Source organism: Kwoniella newhampshirensis, chromosome 14 (assembly GCF_039105145.1).
Source record: "Kwoniella newhampshirensis strain CBS 13917 chromosome 14, whole genome shotgun sequence".
Classification (NCBI taxonomy): Eukaryota; Fungi; Basidiomycota; class Tremellomycetes; order Tremellales; family Cryptococcaceae; genus Kwoniella; species Kwoniella newhampshirensis.
Window position 1 is genome coordinate 902,948 of NC_089967.1, and position 16,394 is coordinate 919,341.

The 16,394-nt window shown below is 53.1% G+C and overlaps 5 protein-coding genes across 5 annotated transcripts; 3 read left to right on the forward strand and 2 right to left on the reverse strand.

Annotated features, from left to right (window-relative positions):
* Positions 1-618: 618 nt before the first annotated feature.
* On the reverse strand, positions 619-2,190 carry IAR55_006698 (uncharacterized protein; the record flags this gene model as incomplete). Its single annotated transcript, XM_066949778.1, has 7 exons — positions 619-935; positions 999-1,123; positions 1,182-1,264; positions 1,323-1,372; positions 1,430-1,657; positions 1,718-1,805; positions 1,864-2,190. 7 exons carry the CDS (start codon positions 2,188-2,190, stop codon positions 619-621), a joined length of 1,218 nt encoding a protein of 405 aa, XP_066800072.1.
* Positions 2,191-3,562: 1,372 nt separating this feature from the next.
* On the forward strand, positions 3,563-5,712 carry IAR55_006699 (uncharacterized protein; the record flags this gene model as incomplete). The annotated part of the gene is made up of 10 exons (XM_066949779.1): positions 3,563-3,748; positions 3,814-3,861; positions 3,920-4,066; positions 4,126-4,509; positions 4,576-4,687; positions 4,739-4,864; positions 4,922-5,037; positions 5,097-5,300; positions 5,361-5,445; positions 5,507-5,712. 10 exons carry the CDS (start codon positions 3,563-3,565, stop codon positions 5,710-5,712), a joined length of 1,614 nt encoding a protein of 537 aa, XP_066800073.1.
* A 336-nt stretch (positions 5,713-6,048) lies between these two features.
* IAR55_006700 (uncharacterized protein) lies at positions 6,049-7,875 on the reverse strand (the record flags this gene model as incomplete). Its single annotated transcript, XM_066949780.1, has 5 exons — positions 6,049-6,658; positions 6,712-6,998; positions 7,047-7,193; positions 7,242-7,463; positions 7,519-7,875. The coding sequence occupies 5 exons, from the start codon at positions 7,873-7,875 to the stop codon at positions 6,049-6,051; spliced, it is 1,623 nt and encodes a 540-aa protein (XP_066800074.1).
* A 649-nt stretch (positions 7,876-8,524) lies between these two features.
* Positions 8,525-10,324, forward strand: IAR55_006701 (uncharacterized protein; the record flags this gene model as incomplete). The annotated part of the gene is made up of 9 exons (XM_066949781.1): positions 8,525-8,671; positions 8,730-8,842; positions 8,892-8,935; positions 8,998-9,203; positions 9,256-9,528; positions 9,584-9,716; positions 9,774-9,928; positions 9,983-10,120; positions 10,193-10,324. 9 exons carry the CDS (start codon positions 8,525-8,527, stop codon positions 10,322-10,324), a joined length of 1,341 nt encoding a protein of 446 aa, XP_066800075.1.
* Positions 10,325-12,224: 1,900 nt separating this feature from the next.
* Positions 12,225-14,569, forward strand: IAR55_006702 (uncharacterized protein; the record flags this gene model as incomplete). Its single annotated transcript, XM_066949782.1, has 2 exons — positions 12,225-14,140; positions 14,197-14,569. 2 exons carry the CDS (start codon positions 12,225-12,227, stop codon positions 14,567-14,569), a joined length of 2,289 nt encoding a protein of 762 aa, XP_066800076.1.
* Positions 14,570-16,394: the final 1,825 nt, after the last annotated feature.

The following is a 16,394-nucleotide window of genomic DNA, read 5'->3' on the forward strand; positions in this document are numbered from 1 at the left end:
ATGTGGGTTGTGGAAGGGCTCAGCTCTTTTCACAGCGTTGATTTAATGCCAGGACTGCTCATTCGTTCACACGGGTCGTATAGGGAGTACGGACTTCTATTTCCAGTTCTCAGAAGGCAAGATCATGCAATGACACAGGAAAACATAACGGTCGAGACGTGGATGTAACATACTTGCGAGAGTGAAAAGATGGTTCGCTCGTCAGCCTCCCATTTGAAGGTGAACCTTGGGACCTATTCAGCGTGCACAAAGCGCTTCTACATTGACAAACGCCTGTCACATCGATACTTGGTCGATAGGGGACACTGCAAGCAGCCACCCTCGTTCACAGCCTCGCATACGATATTACTACCATTCTCAACCACTTGTTGACCTCGCTCGGCCGAGCTAACCGAGATCTGATTGATTGACCGATATTCCCGATAGTGATTAGTCACCATCCTGAGTCATGGTGAGATCAAACGTCACTGCAAGGTATCGAGTCCGGAGTTGCGCAAAGTCAGAACTGCTCCTATGTGAGAATTCGATCTCTCGTTCGATCAACTCTTCTCTGCATCTCGATAGTCATCAAGTCAAATCCCTGAACTGTTCCAACTTTCTTCGTATTCATACAACTGTTTAGTACCTGTTGGCGAGATCCGGAGTGTTTACCCATCTCTCCAACTGAAGATCTTCTGCCTTCGATCTGGACTTGGCGTCGAAGAACGGTTTCTCGGCCAGTGACGAGACTCGGGTCCCGTGTCGCTCGCCGTCGTAATCGTATGAGACGGTATGGATGGTCGTCCTGTTATCCCAGATTGCCGATGTACCGGGTGTCCAATGCCATCGGACTTGGATGTCCGTGGATCGTTCATAAACGCCATAGAGGTAGTTGAGGATAACATCCGACTCTGCCTTATCAAGACCCTCAATACCGACAGTCATAGCTTGGTTGACTGAGGTGGAGGTAGAAGGAACGATCAGCTACCTGTTTCAAGCATGTAGCCGACTCAACTCACTCCACAAAGCCTTCCAGCCGGTGACGGGATGGGTTCGGATGAGAGGGTGGACACGTGTGACATATTTGGCATCGGCCTCGGGATTTTCTTGATCCTTGTACTTGTGAGCGGATCGGTAGATACCGCTGCGAGCTGACAGTCAGCTTCTAGACTGGTGGTACGACGCGGTCTGGAGAAACTCACTTCAAACCATCGAGGAGCTTCTTGAAGGTTGGGGAGAGCTTGTCATACGCCGCGTATCCTGAAGCCCAGAGGGTGTCACCTCCCTGTATGAATGAGCATGTCAGGAAGTGGAACTCATCTGAGGAGCAAGTAGGGACTCACGACTGGAGGGACGGTGTCTTGGTGAAGATGAGTATAGCCAGGAGGGTAGGCTGCAGATCAGTCAGTACTGGCCCAGGCCTAAGACGTTGGCATGTACTGTGACTCACCCTCGTGCACTAGATCAGTGTGCCAGCCAAACTGTCCTCCACCATAGGGGACTCGATAGCTTCTCGCATTCAGAAGACCGTCCTTTCTCCCCTTCTCCCAGATCAGGGAGACACCACCGCCAAGACCTGGCACTTGTGCAGCTTGAGGGTGTCTCTCGATCTCACCTTGTCCGAGATATAGACCGAGCTCTTGCTGTTGTTGAGGAGAGAGGTCCTGGTCTCGGAAGACTACAGGTGGAAGCAGGAATCAGCGACGGTGCGGAGCGGCATCATCGACGACTGACTCACAGACAACGGATCGTTCAGCGACAAGGAGAGCGAGCTCATCTTTCTGTTGGTCGGTGAGGTCTTTGAGTTGAAGACCAACGATCTCAGTCTGCACAAGTTCGTCAGTCCTTGAATCGAGCACGCACACGAGGTGATGAAGCACTCACGCCAATCCAGGTACCTAAGTCCCTGACCTCCTTAGCCGCGCCGAGCAGGGCTTTCTTCTCCTTATCGGCCCTCGTACCAGGATCGACATACTCTCTCAAATCCGTCCTGATCTTGGTGACATCCTGGACAAAGTCGGGTTTGGGTGGGAAATAGGGATAACCGTTGGAAAGGTCGATCCCTGCTTTCTGGTAGCGACGAAGGGTGTTGTCGGGAGGGAGGACAATGTCAGCTCTGGAAGCTTGAAGCTGGGCCTTGAGCTCGGCTACATCGTCGGCTGACGATCTTTCTTGCACAGAGTTCGGAGTGTCGATAGCGATAGGAGCCATTGTGCAGGTTGATGAGCGATTTGTGGATGGCGGATCGAAGAGTCAGAACAGGCGAATCTAGCCCAGCTATATGTACCGACTCTTAAGCTTATGCACATGGACTTGGCCGGACGAAATTCACTGGTCGATTCATCTCGTTGACGTGACATGGCGAGGATTGGCATTTGTTTTGTATCCGTTGTGAGTGGTTGACATCTGCATCGGTCTCCGGCCGTGTCGCCGTTTGTTGCCTCTCCCATCATCAGCTAACCTCAAGCTGGATGATGTCTCCCCATCAGATCAGCGGATGAGAGCACAAGTCTGTGCAAATAGCTCGAGCAGAGGATAGACATGAGGAAGAAGGAATGATTGCGTGATTGGGAAGGATGAGATGTATGAACGATGGCGTGATGTGTGTTTAGCCCATGGCGGACCTCACCGAATACAAGAGCTTTCTGCAATTGCAGCGATACAGCTACTGCATTGGCATTGTTTCCCCTCTGCGTAGAGGTAACTGAACTGATGATACCTTGGAGCAAAGGAAGGCTGATGTCTTACTCCAGATAGGCACAACAAGCATGAAGCTCTCTTGTGAAACAGGTTGGATAACAGATGAGATGATATCATTGCGCCTCGCTCGCAGCTTGGATGGGTTAATCTGTTGACGTGATTGATGTAAGGCGCCATGAACTTTGAATCATCAAATTATGAGATGACAGAAGCTTCCTGCGTAGATGTAGACGCTGGGACCCTCCCGTACTGTTCTTGTTCTGGACCGTCAGGAGACCAGAGACGCTGACACCCTCCTGCTCGGGCGATCCGGAAAAGGTACCAAGTGACTTTAAGCACGATATCACAAGTGGTCCGGCCTGGAGCGAGGACAGATCAATGCGAGTGCAGCGTGTCGAGGTTGATCTGATCAAGATCAATTGTGTGCGTGGCAACCGGACTAGATGATTGATCATGACATGTCCAAGTCAAGAGGGAAAAGAGGAACGATGGCGTGATTTCCGCTATCTTATCTTCCGACCAAACGGTCCGGCGCCTGTTTCGTTTGATTCCGACTGACGTGACGTGCTTTGTGGCACTGTTCTTCGTTTGAATTGAACAAGACCGCAACTCAGCACGTCATATCGACTAACCCAACCTGGCGCTCATGAATGCTTCACATCTCTTAGTCGAGGCTGAGATCAATTTGCTAATCATGACATGGATGACATACTGATGTCGTGAGCGGATTTAGATGGACCGTTGCGAATGCTTCTCTTCAGGACTCGAAGCGGGACGAGTGTGCGTCGATCATCAGAAGGTACTTAAGAGCTTGAATCTCATTGCTTCAAAAGGGGATTCTTCATCCTATCTCTTCAAAAGTGATACGAGCGTACAAATCAAGATGTCCTCTGCCCCTTATCCATTCCCTGAAGAGGGCGCTGGCGACATCGAAGCCAGACAGAAAGCGCAAGATTCCACACACACCAAAGTGACTTGGAAGGGTCGCATATGGGATACGTTTGACCGACCTCCCGCTGAAAGGAAGCTCCTCTTCAAGGTCGATGCTGTCATCCTTACCTTTGCCTCTGTGAGTGACAGGGAGCCTGTCCGAGAGGTAGATTACGTCTCACTGACAATGCCACTGTCGATCAGATCGGATACTTCCTGAAGAATCTCGATCAAACCAATGTCAACTCAGCTGTGGGTGTCACCCATCGCTGGCAATCTTAGCCGCTCGCTGATTATTCTCTTCGAACAGTTCTTGGCCGGCATGAAAGAGGATCTGAACATGTACGGGAACGAACTTGTCACCGCGACCTCCATTTGGACTGTCGGGTATGTTATTGGTCAAATCCCCTCGAATCTGTTGCTCACGCGGGTCGAACCTCGCTGGGTCATCCCTGCTGTGAGTGTTTTTCCATGTGTCTGATGCTAGTGCTGCAAGCTGATTCATACGTGATTTAGCTCGAGCTGGGCTGGGGTGTTGCCACCCTCGGATCTTACGCTGTCAAGTCGTACAAATCGCTGTACGCCCTCCGGTTCTTGGTGGGACTCTTCGAATCAGGTTTCTACCCCGGTATCCACTACCTGCTCGGATCATGGTACACGCCTGCAGAGATCGGCAAGCGAGCCATGATCTTCTGGTTGGCCGGCTCCCTTGGTCAGATGTTCAGTGGTTTCTTGCAAGCCGCTGCGTACAACCACTTGTCTGGCGTTCACGGACTCGAAGGTTGGAGATGGCTTTTCATCATTGACGCGATCATCACTTTGCCTCTCGCTGTTGCTGGATTCATCTTCTTCCCGCCTCTTCCTCTACAAGGCAAGAAGACTTGGTGGCTTAGCGACGATGTAAGTTTAGGTTGCTACCAATCGGAGTGTTCACCCTTTTGACCACAAACTTGACTCTTCTCCTAGGAATTCGCCCTCGCTCAAAGTCGTCTCACCAAGATCGGTCGCGCTGGCAAGAAGCCCTGGACTCGAGCCAAGATCAGACAGCTTCTGTTCAGCTGGCACACGTGGACTCTTCGTGAGTGGGGTCCTCACATCTCGAAGAGTATGCTCTGACGGAGAGATATAGCGGTCATCTACATCCTGTGGAACAATGCGTACCCTCAACCTCCGGTCGGCTATTGGCTCAAGTCTTTCAACTCGAAACCTTTCCCCGGTGGTTCAAGGAGATTCTCGGTCTCTCAGATACAAGAGTGTGCGTATGCGTACGGCTCGAGCCCCTATTCACCCATGCTAATCCGTGTCATGACAGTGCCTTTACCCCAGACTGCGATCTTCGTTGTCTTCGCCGCTGCCTTTGCTTGGATATCCGACGGCGTATTGCGAGGACGTCGATGGCCGTTCATCTACATTGGCGCGATCTATTCCGTGAGCAGATGTCGTACATACCAAGAAGTTTTCAGCTGATTAGCCCGAATGTTACGCAGATCGTCATTGGCGCTATCCTGCGAAACTTCCCCTTGTACAAGAACGTCACAGGAACCTTGGTTCTCTACTGGTTCAGTTCCGCCGGTCAAGGTGCTGGTCCCTTGATCTTGACTTGGATCAACGAGATCTGCTCCAACGACACAGAGAAGAGAGCCATCCTCGTCGCTGCCGCCAATGACTTGGCCTATGTAGTTCAGGCTGTGGTGAGTCCAGATGCCTGTGAATGGAAACATGAACTGCTCTGACACGATCAAACGCTGTAGGCACCCAACTTTGTTTGGAAGACGACCGATTTCCCTCACGCAAAGAAAGGATGGACGTGGACCATCGTCCTCAATGCTTTACTCAGTGAGTTTCCAGTCGTTTCTGCACAGGTCTGGTGAAGATTCGCTCACACAAGATGATGTAGTGATCCATACCACCCTTGTCCTGTTCTTGCTTCGACGGGATCAGAGGAAAGGTCTCACTGCCAGTCCGAACGAATCCACACAAGAGATCTACGAGGATGAGGATGTCAAGAACGACAGTTTCGAGAGTCCAACCCGTACGCCGGATCTGGAGAACCAAGGGCGTGATGGGACTAAGCACGGTTTGAGCTACACCGCAAGGGCGTAAAGGTACAGTAAAAGAGGCGTCGTCACAAAGCGGCGGGATTTGATCTTAGGGGTAAACTAGTTAGATTACTGTGTGACAAAAAGGTTATTGTCATGGTGGCATGAATGAACCATTGCTTGTTACGATTATGCGGCTCATGAAAGGAGGGCTTGTCGCTCTCGCATCGTGGTCACAACTGTGCGGCTTATTCACGTGTCCGTCTACATCGAGACGCTCTTCCTGGCATCGTGCTAAAACAAGGTCGTGCGACACTTTACGACTGCTGCGACAAGGCTGACCTTTTGCTTCACCAGCTCCATTGCACTCGAGTTCCATGTCATTTCATATACATACCATCTACGCCGAGATCGCCCCAACCCTCCTAGCAATGCCCTCTGCTGCCTTCTTGTTCGTCTCCTCCTGAGCAGTCTTGAACTCTTCTTCCTCCGGGGTAGCCTTGCCTCCGCGAATTGCGGCCAGCTGCTCAGGCTGCAAATTATACCTCTCCGCAATGAGCTGTTGTATCTTCTCGCTTTCCGCCAACCATTCTGGCGAATGTCCTGCGATCGGTTCAGCTCCAAAAACTTTCGCCTCGGAATTGATCCACTCCACCGTATCTTTCACATAAGTCCTTTCTCCGTCTCGATTCAACAGATGACTGAACTTGCCCTCACCCTTCTCGCGAACGAGACTGGCATACGCCTTCCATCGACCGGCCTCGTCGGGCAGTCTCGCTTTGCCGGCGAAGACACGAGCGATGGAGATGGATTGGTATTCGAAAAACGAGAAGGCCGACGTGTTGACGCTCAGACCTAGGAAAGTGAGAGTAGGGTCCGGGATGTAGAATACGTCGCGATAGAGATTCAGAACTCCACTCCCATCCGTGACCAAGGGAGTCAACGCTGCAGGCCGAGAGGAACCGGGGTCCTTGTGGTATTGCGGGAGGAAGGGGTAGGAGTATTGGTAGCTACGCAGTACAAAGTCACACGCTGATCCTCTCAAGCGATTCGCAGAACTTACCCCGTGGCAAAGATGACCTCGTCGATACCGGTAAGCAAGCGACCGTCCGTCAGTTCGATCGTTCCTTCAGACAGTGTTTGGCCAGATTTCAGTGGCAGGAATCGTTTGATCTCGGCCACTCTCTCAGAGTTTTCTGGGACAAGCGCTCTTTGTAATCTTCGTTGCTGCTGATAGGCGGTAGGACCACGAAGGACGTTCTTCCCGACGAGGTAAAGCTTGTTGGCATGAGAGGCGAGATCTCGTGCGATGTCGTTCCCGCTCGTACCTAGACCAACGATGAGAACGGTCTGAGGCGGGAGTCAGCGGAAGAAAGGAAAGCCGTGGGTCGAACTCACCTTGCCCGCGTAAGGCTCGGGAACTCTGTATCCCTGTGAGTGGATCACTTTCTCGGGCCACGCGCTCGACCATTGCTCAGCGCCCCCGAGTGCTGGGATGTACGGAGCATTGTAATGTCCAGTGGCGACGACCAGAGCGTCAAATTCCTATATTGACGTAAGCGTCACACATCGAGTGCCGCACATGTCACCCACCTCCGTCCAGTACTCTTCCCGTGCCTTCGCCTCACCCTCATCCAAAACTTTTCTCAGAGTCAACGTCCATGTGTCACCCTGTTTCTCGGCTTTTTCAACCCGTGTATTGTACGATGTGAGCTTGTCCAGCCCAAAGTTCTCGACGTAGTTGTGAACGTAGGACGAAATGCCCTCATGGGAGATATTCAAAGCTGTACCGGGTGGGTAAGGGAAGTCCTTGAACTGGATGATAGTTCGTCAGCACCATAAGGAACCCATACACGAGGTGCGGACTCACTGCCATGGTCGTGGTAGGAACATTGTTCGTCAAGTTCCAGTAACACGGATTGGGCGGGCTGAACTTGTCTCTCACCTCATGTGTGGGATCGTCGACCACGCCGCCATCTCGGATGACTGGGGTAAACGCGCCTTTGGAAGGGGGCGGAGTGGGTACTGAGAGAGGCAACGAGACAGAGGGCCTCCAGTTCCAGATCCCACCTGATTGACTCTGCCTCTCGAACGCTCTGACGTTGAATCCTGCATCGCGGAGATGCCTGATGACTGGTGAACCCGATGGTCCAGAACCGACGACTGCCACATATCGGATCGGGTGAGTAAATTGGTGGAATGTCGTATTCTCGTTGATCGAGGTCATCTCGTTGTCTACTAAAAGCTTTGAGTTGATGCAGCCAATGAGTTGAAATTGTGTCTGCGACAAGCTGACTTGGCCAACACAACACTGCCATATCATAAAGCGACATCTCTCTTAGGTATGGCGACGACTAGTCCCAGTCGGCCAGATGCGAAGACCAACTGAATGACCAACGATGTGCGACAAAAGAGAAGGTGATATCACGTTTGCCCTCGGTCCACATCACAGCAGTATTGTGAGATGTGTACTGCTGCATGATATGACCTGCGATCACGCCATGTAGATTCTCTCTCGCAGCGTGCAAATGATCTTTTTTGCCTTTGTCCCTCCTCGGTTGGCTACGGGAGATTATTGATTGGAAATTGATAACAGAGAGCTCACCATCAGGCACCATCACGTCAATCTAGATCATCATCCATCCCACATTGTTTTTTTCTTCTTCCTGATTTCTGTCATTCGAATCAACGACCCCCACCACACACACGATGTGACTAAGCATCCACACGCATCCAAGCGATACAGCCCGAAGTTGCGGACGTACGTGATCGACAGCAATATACATTGCGCGAGACCTCCTTCAGCATCAAGTCTATTAGACTACACTTGGCACCGGATATCTGCCCGCAACCCGATCACAAGTTCAGTCGGCAAAATGACCATCGCACCTAAAAAACAGATCAAGATCGCCATTATCGGCGCAGGACCTGGCGGTCTCGCCGCAGCCATCAACTTCCTTCGGATCCCATTCGTAGAGCTGAGCGTTTTCGATCAAGCAACAGAGTTGAGAGAGGTTGGGGCGGTGGGTGCAGCACGACGTGGAAAGTCTCGCAAAAAAGCTGACAGACCTTTGATCATAGGGTATCAGTATCAACGAGAACACCTGGCGACATCTTCAGCTCCTCGGCGCTGCACAGGAGATCGAACAGTACTCCAACCGTGGAGATGGGAACAAGATTGACGGCGAGCACAGGTGAGAAACACCACTTCTGGCTGTTCCAGCTGGACGCTGACGGGAGCAGAAACGGTCGGACTGGAGAGCTCCTATCGCGGAGATTCCAGAGTGGTGAGCGATGTCATTCAGGATTGTTCTTGTGGACACTGCGAGAGGCTGACTGGTCATTGCAGTGAATCCCGATGCCCCACCTCGTTCTCGAATTCAGCGATACAAGCTCCAACGCGCCTTACTCTCTAGAGTTCCGGAGGACCTCATCCAGCTCTCGAAGAAGCTCGAAAAGATCGAGGAGACGGCCGAAGGGGTGACCGTCGCGTTCACGGATGGTACCAAAGCAGGAACATTTGACCTGCTTATTGGCGCCGACGGAATCCGATCAGTGAACTAACAACATGACTTTATCCAGAGCGCCGAGCTGAAACACCTCGCAGGTCGTTCGACAATACGCCTTTCCCGATCACAAGCTGAGCTATACCGGTAAAGTAGCTTACCGTACTATCATTCCCGCTTCAAAAGTCGCCCACATCAAGGAGATCCCACCGGCCTCTACATTCTGGCACACTGCCAAGACCCACGTATACACCGACCCGTTAGATGAAGGCTTGTTCGAGATCGCCACCAGAGCTTCGGAGTCGGAAGAGCACGGCAAGAAAGTCAGCTGGGGACAGAAGGTGTCCAAGGAGCAGGTGATCCGTCATTACGACGTGAGTCCGACATTGGGTATGGAAGCATGAGCTCATACGCCCCATTCGGATACAGGGCTACTGTGAAACCGTTCGACAGATCATCGCTGCTCCAGACGAATGGCTGGAATTCGCCATGTTCGGTGGACCCAGACTGGAGTCGGTGATCCACCACGACCGTATCGCTCTTCTGGGAGATGCTTCCCATCGTGAGGTGGTCTGAGTGGTCATCGTCTTGAAGGTACTGATAATGTCGCGTACCATAGCCCTTTCCGGGGCGTTCGGTTCTGGTGCGGCCTTTGCATTTGAAGACGCTCATGTCCTGGCTCGGGCAATCCAGTACGCGCACAACCACAATCGAAGCGTCGGCGAAGCACTCAAACTGTACGATGAGATCAGATCACCGCATTACAAAAGTCTTGTGAGTGCTGGCCACGTCTGCAATCAGGATCCGAGCTGATACAACAGCGTCAAGTATTCGGTGCTGAATGAATTTGCCGACAACGCGAAAGAGATCGAAGCGATATCTCCCCCGCTGGAGGAGGACGACATGATCGCCGAGTCAACCCGACGAAATTGGAAAACTTCGAATGATTGGATCTATAAGTACGACGTAGGTGCTGTCTCATGTTGCGAGAAGGCTCAAATCGCCTGGGGAGATACTGACCCAAAAGGCTTTTGACAGGTCACCAAGGTCTGGGATGAGAGCGTAAAGGAGCTGGAAACGCAGCAAAGCTTCCAGGATCTGACACTGGAAGCCAGTCAGAGGAAAGTAGCGGTCGAGGCAGATGTACCGCAGGCCCTTGTATCGGCTTAGGTTTCGAGATTTCCCCATCGGTATGGATGGGATTGCAAGTCGAGCGGGGTGACATGCAGCTACCGTAGTCGCCTTTTAAAGCCGCTGAGCGAAGACTACAAGCAGATTCGATGCATCAATGCCCACTCGTCATCTGTCTCCGCTACTCGTCCGGACCCTAGTGGGTTAAGCATCGATCCGTAACGAGACAGGTTGGATTGTCTATCCATAAAGCATCGCATGCGAGGAAAGGGTACTGCCAAGCGGAGCGACTTACCGCTGCACCTCGGGACGGGGCACAATTGGGACGGACGTTGAAAGACGCTTGCATCAGGACAATCTTCCTCCCGTCTCTCCCACTGTGAACATTTGACTCTGCTGCTTGATCCGAGTAGGCAGCGGTGTCATTTACCGAACTGAAGATGTCGAGATCAGAAAGTCAAGCAATTGAAATTGGTCGAGTATTACGGAGTTTAACAATGGACGAGCATAATCAGGATGCTCCAGTTCGTATGTCTCAGAACGGCAATCACCAAGACTGTTCAGAAATCATCCATTCTGTGGCCCGCTCAATGGCGTCCAAGTATGAAGGTGAGATCGTCCAGTCGATGAACGCAAAATTGCGAAGCAGAAGAAGCTGCGACGGTTCTCAAAGACTGACACGGCCTGGCCTGAAACAAATCGAGCCTGCCAACGTAAATACTGTCTGTCTACCGAATGTAGCGGAATCTGCCAAACAGGATTGACGAACTTGTCGTGCTGTTCTCGCGTCCAAAGCGCTTGACAAAAAGCTCTTCATCCATCATTGTGATGGGGAACTACAACCGGACCAGGAGCTGAAGACATTACGATAATGGACCCGTGTGCCGGTGGCTTAGAGTTAATGAATGAAGAGGCAAGACATTTCCAGTGCAGTCACCGACACCAACCGTAACTCGTGCCCAGGACGCATCCAGATCGAGAAGGGAGGTATTGAGTTACACGTGCATAGAACAGGACATCTCATTCAGGATGGTTTTAAACGACATGTGTACGATCCGGTGGGTGTACCGGGGAAAAGCTGAATTTAAAAGGAAAAGCTGAGATTACGGCAAAACGAAGCTGTCGACGCCGAATCCGGGTAAAAGCTGCTGATGAGTTGGCGTTGCGTTGCGGAGGAGGCGTCCATACTCCCTGGCGGCCATTCCGGTGCATCTGCCGTGTCGATCAGGAACGACTGCTATCCCACAGCTACATACAGTAGCTACCAACAAAGTTGCCATAAACTTGTCTCGGCGAATGGACAGGTGAAGCGACGACCGCTGAGCTCATAGGCGTTTGTGTGGTCGTTGGAATGGTAACCTAGTGGTGTTGCCGTAATGTCAATCTCACCATGTAGGTTCAAGCAAGTCTCAAATCGTGGTGCCAGGCAGTGTTTGGACAAACGTGAACGAACATTTTGCAACATCGATCGAAGGAAGATCAAAGCCGTTTCCGGTCATATGAAGATGCTTCCATCCGAATCCGACAAGGGTCGCTGAGACATCAGACACGGCACCGACATGTGTCAATTAAGTGTCCACGAACAAGAGGAAGAGGGTGTCGTTGTACCCATGTGTCCTGGTCGCAGATTCCGGTGGCAGCGATCGCCGTTTTTCGAATGGTCGTTTTTCGGCCAGTCCTTGGCGTCCGAATGTATATATAATGACCCAGACCAGAACCGTCTCAAACCCCGATCGTCAATCCCATCCATCGACAGAACACAACAGCTTCTCATATAAATCCTCCCCCCTACCTGCTCAGAATCTTTCATCCGACCAGCCCCTCAAGACAGCATCACTTGACCTTCCGACCAACCTCTCCCTACCATCCCCACTGCAAACAGTGAGTCGACCTATGTTTCACGATCAATAGGAAGACACTGACCTTTTCCTTCCTAGCAATGGTTCACACCAACACCCTCCTGTCCCTGGCAGTTGTTGCCCTTGGCACGACTGTCAATGCGCACGCCGTCCAACGACGAGACTTCAATGCAGCGTCTTACGGAACGCTTGTCGGTTGCATCAACGAGAACACCGGGCCCCACTACCTCAATGAATTCTTCGCCTCTGACACGGATCAGCAGACTATCGGCAATTGCATAACTGGATGCGCCGCGGCCAACTACAAGTATGCAGGTCTTGAGTACAGTTCGCAATGTTTCTGCGCCAACACTCTGCCCGCCGCCAACACCAAGACCGGCTGGGGCACCAAGGTCGCCAACTCGGTGTGTAACTACCCGTGTGCCGGTGATTCCACCCAGACCTGCGGGCAATACTGGAAGATGCAAGTCTACCAATTTGACCCCGCGACTGTCAACAAGGCTGTCGCCTCCAACTCGGCTTCGATCTCCGCTGCCTCTTCGGCCTCTGCATACTCTGCCAGCTCCCTCTCGGCCTCTGCTTCGATCTACTCAGCCACATCGCTCGCTGCCTCTGCTTCCGCCGCTTCTGCTGCTGCATCTGCTTCCGCATACTCGGCGAGCTCCCTTTCCGCTTCTGCCTCGGTCTTCTCGGCAACTTCCCTCGCTGCGTCAAGATCGGCTTCAGCCGCTGCCTACTCGGCCTCGTCGCTCTCTGCTTCTGGATCGGCTTACTCTGCGTCTTCGCTCTCTGCCTCAGCAGCTGCTTACTCGGCATCGTCACTCTCGGCTTCCAACGCCGCCTACTCTGCGTCGGTGATCTCCGCCTCTAACGCCGCCGCGTCCTCCAGGGTTGCTGCTTCATCTTCTGCTGCTGCTGCTGCTTCTTCGTCCGCCGCTGCTGCTTCCGCGTCCTCGGCTGCTGCCTCTGCTTCCGCTGCCGCTGCTTCTTCATCCTCGGCTGCTGCTGCTGCGGCTTCCTCGTCCGCTGCCGCTGCTTCATCTGCCGCTGCTGCCTCGTCCGCCGCTGCTGCTTCCTCTGCTGCTGCTGCCTCGTCCGCCGCCGCCGCATCTGTCAGTGTCGCCTCTGCCAGCGCTGCCAAGGCTTCCGCGTCATCGGCTGCTGCTGCGTCTGCTTCTGCCGCCGCCGCTGCGTCCGCCTCCTCAGCTGCTGCTGCATCGGCATCTTCGGTCGCTGCTGCTTCTGCCTCGGCCGCTGCTGCCGCTTCCTCATCTTCGGCCGCCATCGCCTCCGCCTCGCTCGCCAGCGTTGCACAGGCTTCTGCGTCCGCTGCTTCCGTCGCCGCTGCTGCTTCTTCAAGCGCCGCCGCTGTCGCCTCTGCTTCTCTCGCTGCTGTCGCGTCCGCCTCTTCAGCCAGTGCCGCCGCTGCGTCTGCTTCTGCCGCTTTCGTCGCCAGTGCCACTGCTGTTTCTTCCGGTTGGGCGCCCGCTTCCGTTGCTTGCGTCGCCGAGGGGACTTCCGGCCGAGCCTTGGTCGACTCGGCGTCTTTCGGTAACATGACCTGGAAGGCCTGTACCGATTACTGCAACCAGGGCGGTTACACCATTGCCGGTGTCGAATACGGTCGAGAATGCTACTGTGGCAATGTCCTCTCCAACGGTGCTTCTCTCCTCAAGCCCTCCACCGACTGCTCTATGCCCTGTGACGGTAACAACAACGCCAACTGTGGTGGTTCCAACGGTCTCCGACTCTTCGTCTCCAACGCTGCTCTCAGTTCCCTTTCTTCCGACCTCACCTCCAAGATCGTCAACCTCCCTTCTGGATGGAGCACTGCCGACACCGCTTGTGTCCAGGAAGGTACCTCTGGACGTGCCCTTGCCCTCGCATCCACCGCTTCTGACAGCATGACCGTTCCCATGTGTCTCAACTACTGTCAAGGTCTTGGCTTCGCCTATGCCGGTCTGGAGTACTCTCGAGAATGTTTCTGTGGCAACTCGTTGGTCAACGGCGCGTCTCTCTCCCTCCCTCGACCACCTGTAACATGAAGTGCAGTGGTGACACCGCCACCACCTGCGGAGGTCCCAACGGCGTCCAGCTCTACTTCAACCCCTCGCTCGCTGTGACCAACACCGTTGTCAACAACTTCGCCTCCCAGGGCTGTATCCAGGAGGTCGGTGGTCGAGCCCTGACCGGAGCTTCTACCGCCGCTGCCGACATGACCATCGAGTCTTGTACCTCGTTCTGTTCCAACGCCGGGTTCGCCTACGCCGGTGTCGAGTACAGCACCGAGTGCTACTGTGGAAACAGCCTGGTGAATGGCGCCGCCGTCAACATCGTCTCGACCCAGTGTAACATGGCTTGTGGTGGTAACTCCAAGGAGATCTGTGGTGGTCCCAACGCGATCAACTTGTACAAGACCAACTAGCGGTTCAGTAGTTAGCGTATGCATTGTGGTATCGAGTCTGAATCCAATTGGTGCTGTTGTCTCAAGCTCAAGCTCGTTCCTTGGCGAGTTGACACGTGATGCACGAGATCTTGAAAGGATTGAAGTCGTGACCCAACGTTGATAGGAGTCGGAAACCCTGTACTTTGCTTTCCACGATTGTCGCGGCCATTTCGTCAACGAGTGCATGTTACAGCTTCGAACTCTGCCCGATGGCGATGAGTGCGAGAGTGCGTGATCATGGACATCCTGGAGGATAGAGGTCTAGACTGTGTAGGTAACAGTGCAGGCAGGCCAACGGTGGCGAACCGAAAAGGACGAGGACCGAAGTTATCCAGGCATCAATAAGTGTTGTGGTTTTTTTCGGTGACCGGACCGGAATTTCAACCCGGACGGACCTGAACCCCTTCTCAGCCTTCCTGTATCTCTCGGTGACCGATATCCCCAGTGAAAGCAGGGACGTAGAACAGAGTCTTTGACTCTGAGAGATGCTGCTAGACGCGAAAAGGGAGATGGTCATGCATTCACAGCCAAGGGCTAAGATGTCGAGCTGTGCAATTCATCTCAACCGTGACTGTTTGCATGTATCCACCACATCTAACACGCCGCGTTGCAGAGCATGTGCCAAGCATTCGGTCCTTGCATTTGCTTTACCTGATTGTGTTTTTGAAACGGATCGCACGTTCCAATTACGTCAGAGGCGTCGCAGGTTGACGGGAGGCATGATCCGACAGATCAACTGGGGTAGGAGGGGGGAGGAGGTGAAGGAAGAGAGAAAGGTGAACTTTGTCCCAGGAGGAGCATTGAAAAAAAAAGGGGGGGGGGTGGGAGGGGTGTGAAGGTGGAATTGAAATTGAAAATGAGAGGGAAAACAAAGCAGAGGGACTGGGCAGCTAGGGGCAGCCCCGCGGCCCTAGAATCCAGGACGAGGGAAAAACATCACAGCCCATCATCATCATCATCATCGTAACATGACCATCTGAATGGGCAGAGTGACAGCGCGAGACAGAGAGAAAGAGAATAGTGAAGAACCGAAATCCGCAACCAAGAAAATAAAAAAAAAAACACCGGTAGCTTAGCACCGTAGCTTAGCACCGCCTAGACACCATCGCGTACGGCAAAGCCATACATCTCATACACTTCAATTTTGATTTCAATTGACCATCTTCTTCACAACAACACCTCGACTTGCATCTATATACCCATCACCCCTCCCCGCCTCCCCCGCGCCTCGAAATCCATTGCGGAGTGACATTTATCTCTTGTTGCAAGCAGCAAGCATCTTCTCCCCACTTATGACCGTCAACGAGCCGAGATATTCCTCCTCTGCTTTCGACTGTTGTCGACCGTCACAGGACTCGGAGGATCTCGAGAGCGCCCCGTTGATCGTCACGGACGAGGTCGACGATGATTTCGTCCCCACCCCCTGGCTATGGCAAGATCCGTCCTTGTCCATGTGCGCGTTCATAGGCCTGGCGAGCATAATACGACTGTTCATATCATTCCCTTTCCCAACGACCATCCCTCTTTTCGTCGGTCTCGCTCTCTTCATCAGCTGTTGGACGGTACTATCGTGGTGTAGGTTGGGATGGGCGGTGGTGATGCAACGGCGAGGTCAAAAGACGACGATGAGGAGGTGCTCCTCCGCCTTTCACACCACGTTGGTGTTGGCGACATTAGCAGTGGGGTGGTGGTTCTATCTGGGGATCAGTGTACCGGGGGAGGAACTTCCAGTGTTGCATCGCACCGACGCGAACGTTCCAGAGAGGTACTTTATAGGGGCGAATTTGTATGAGAACGAGGATGT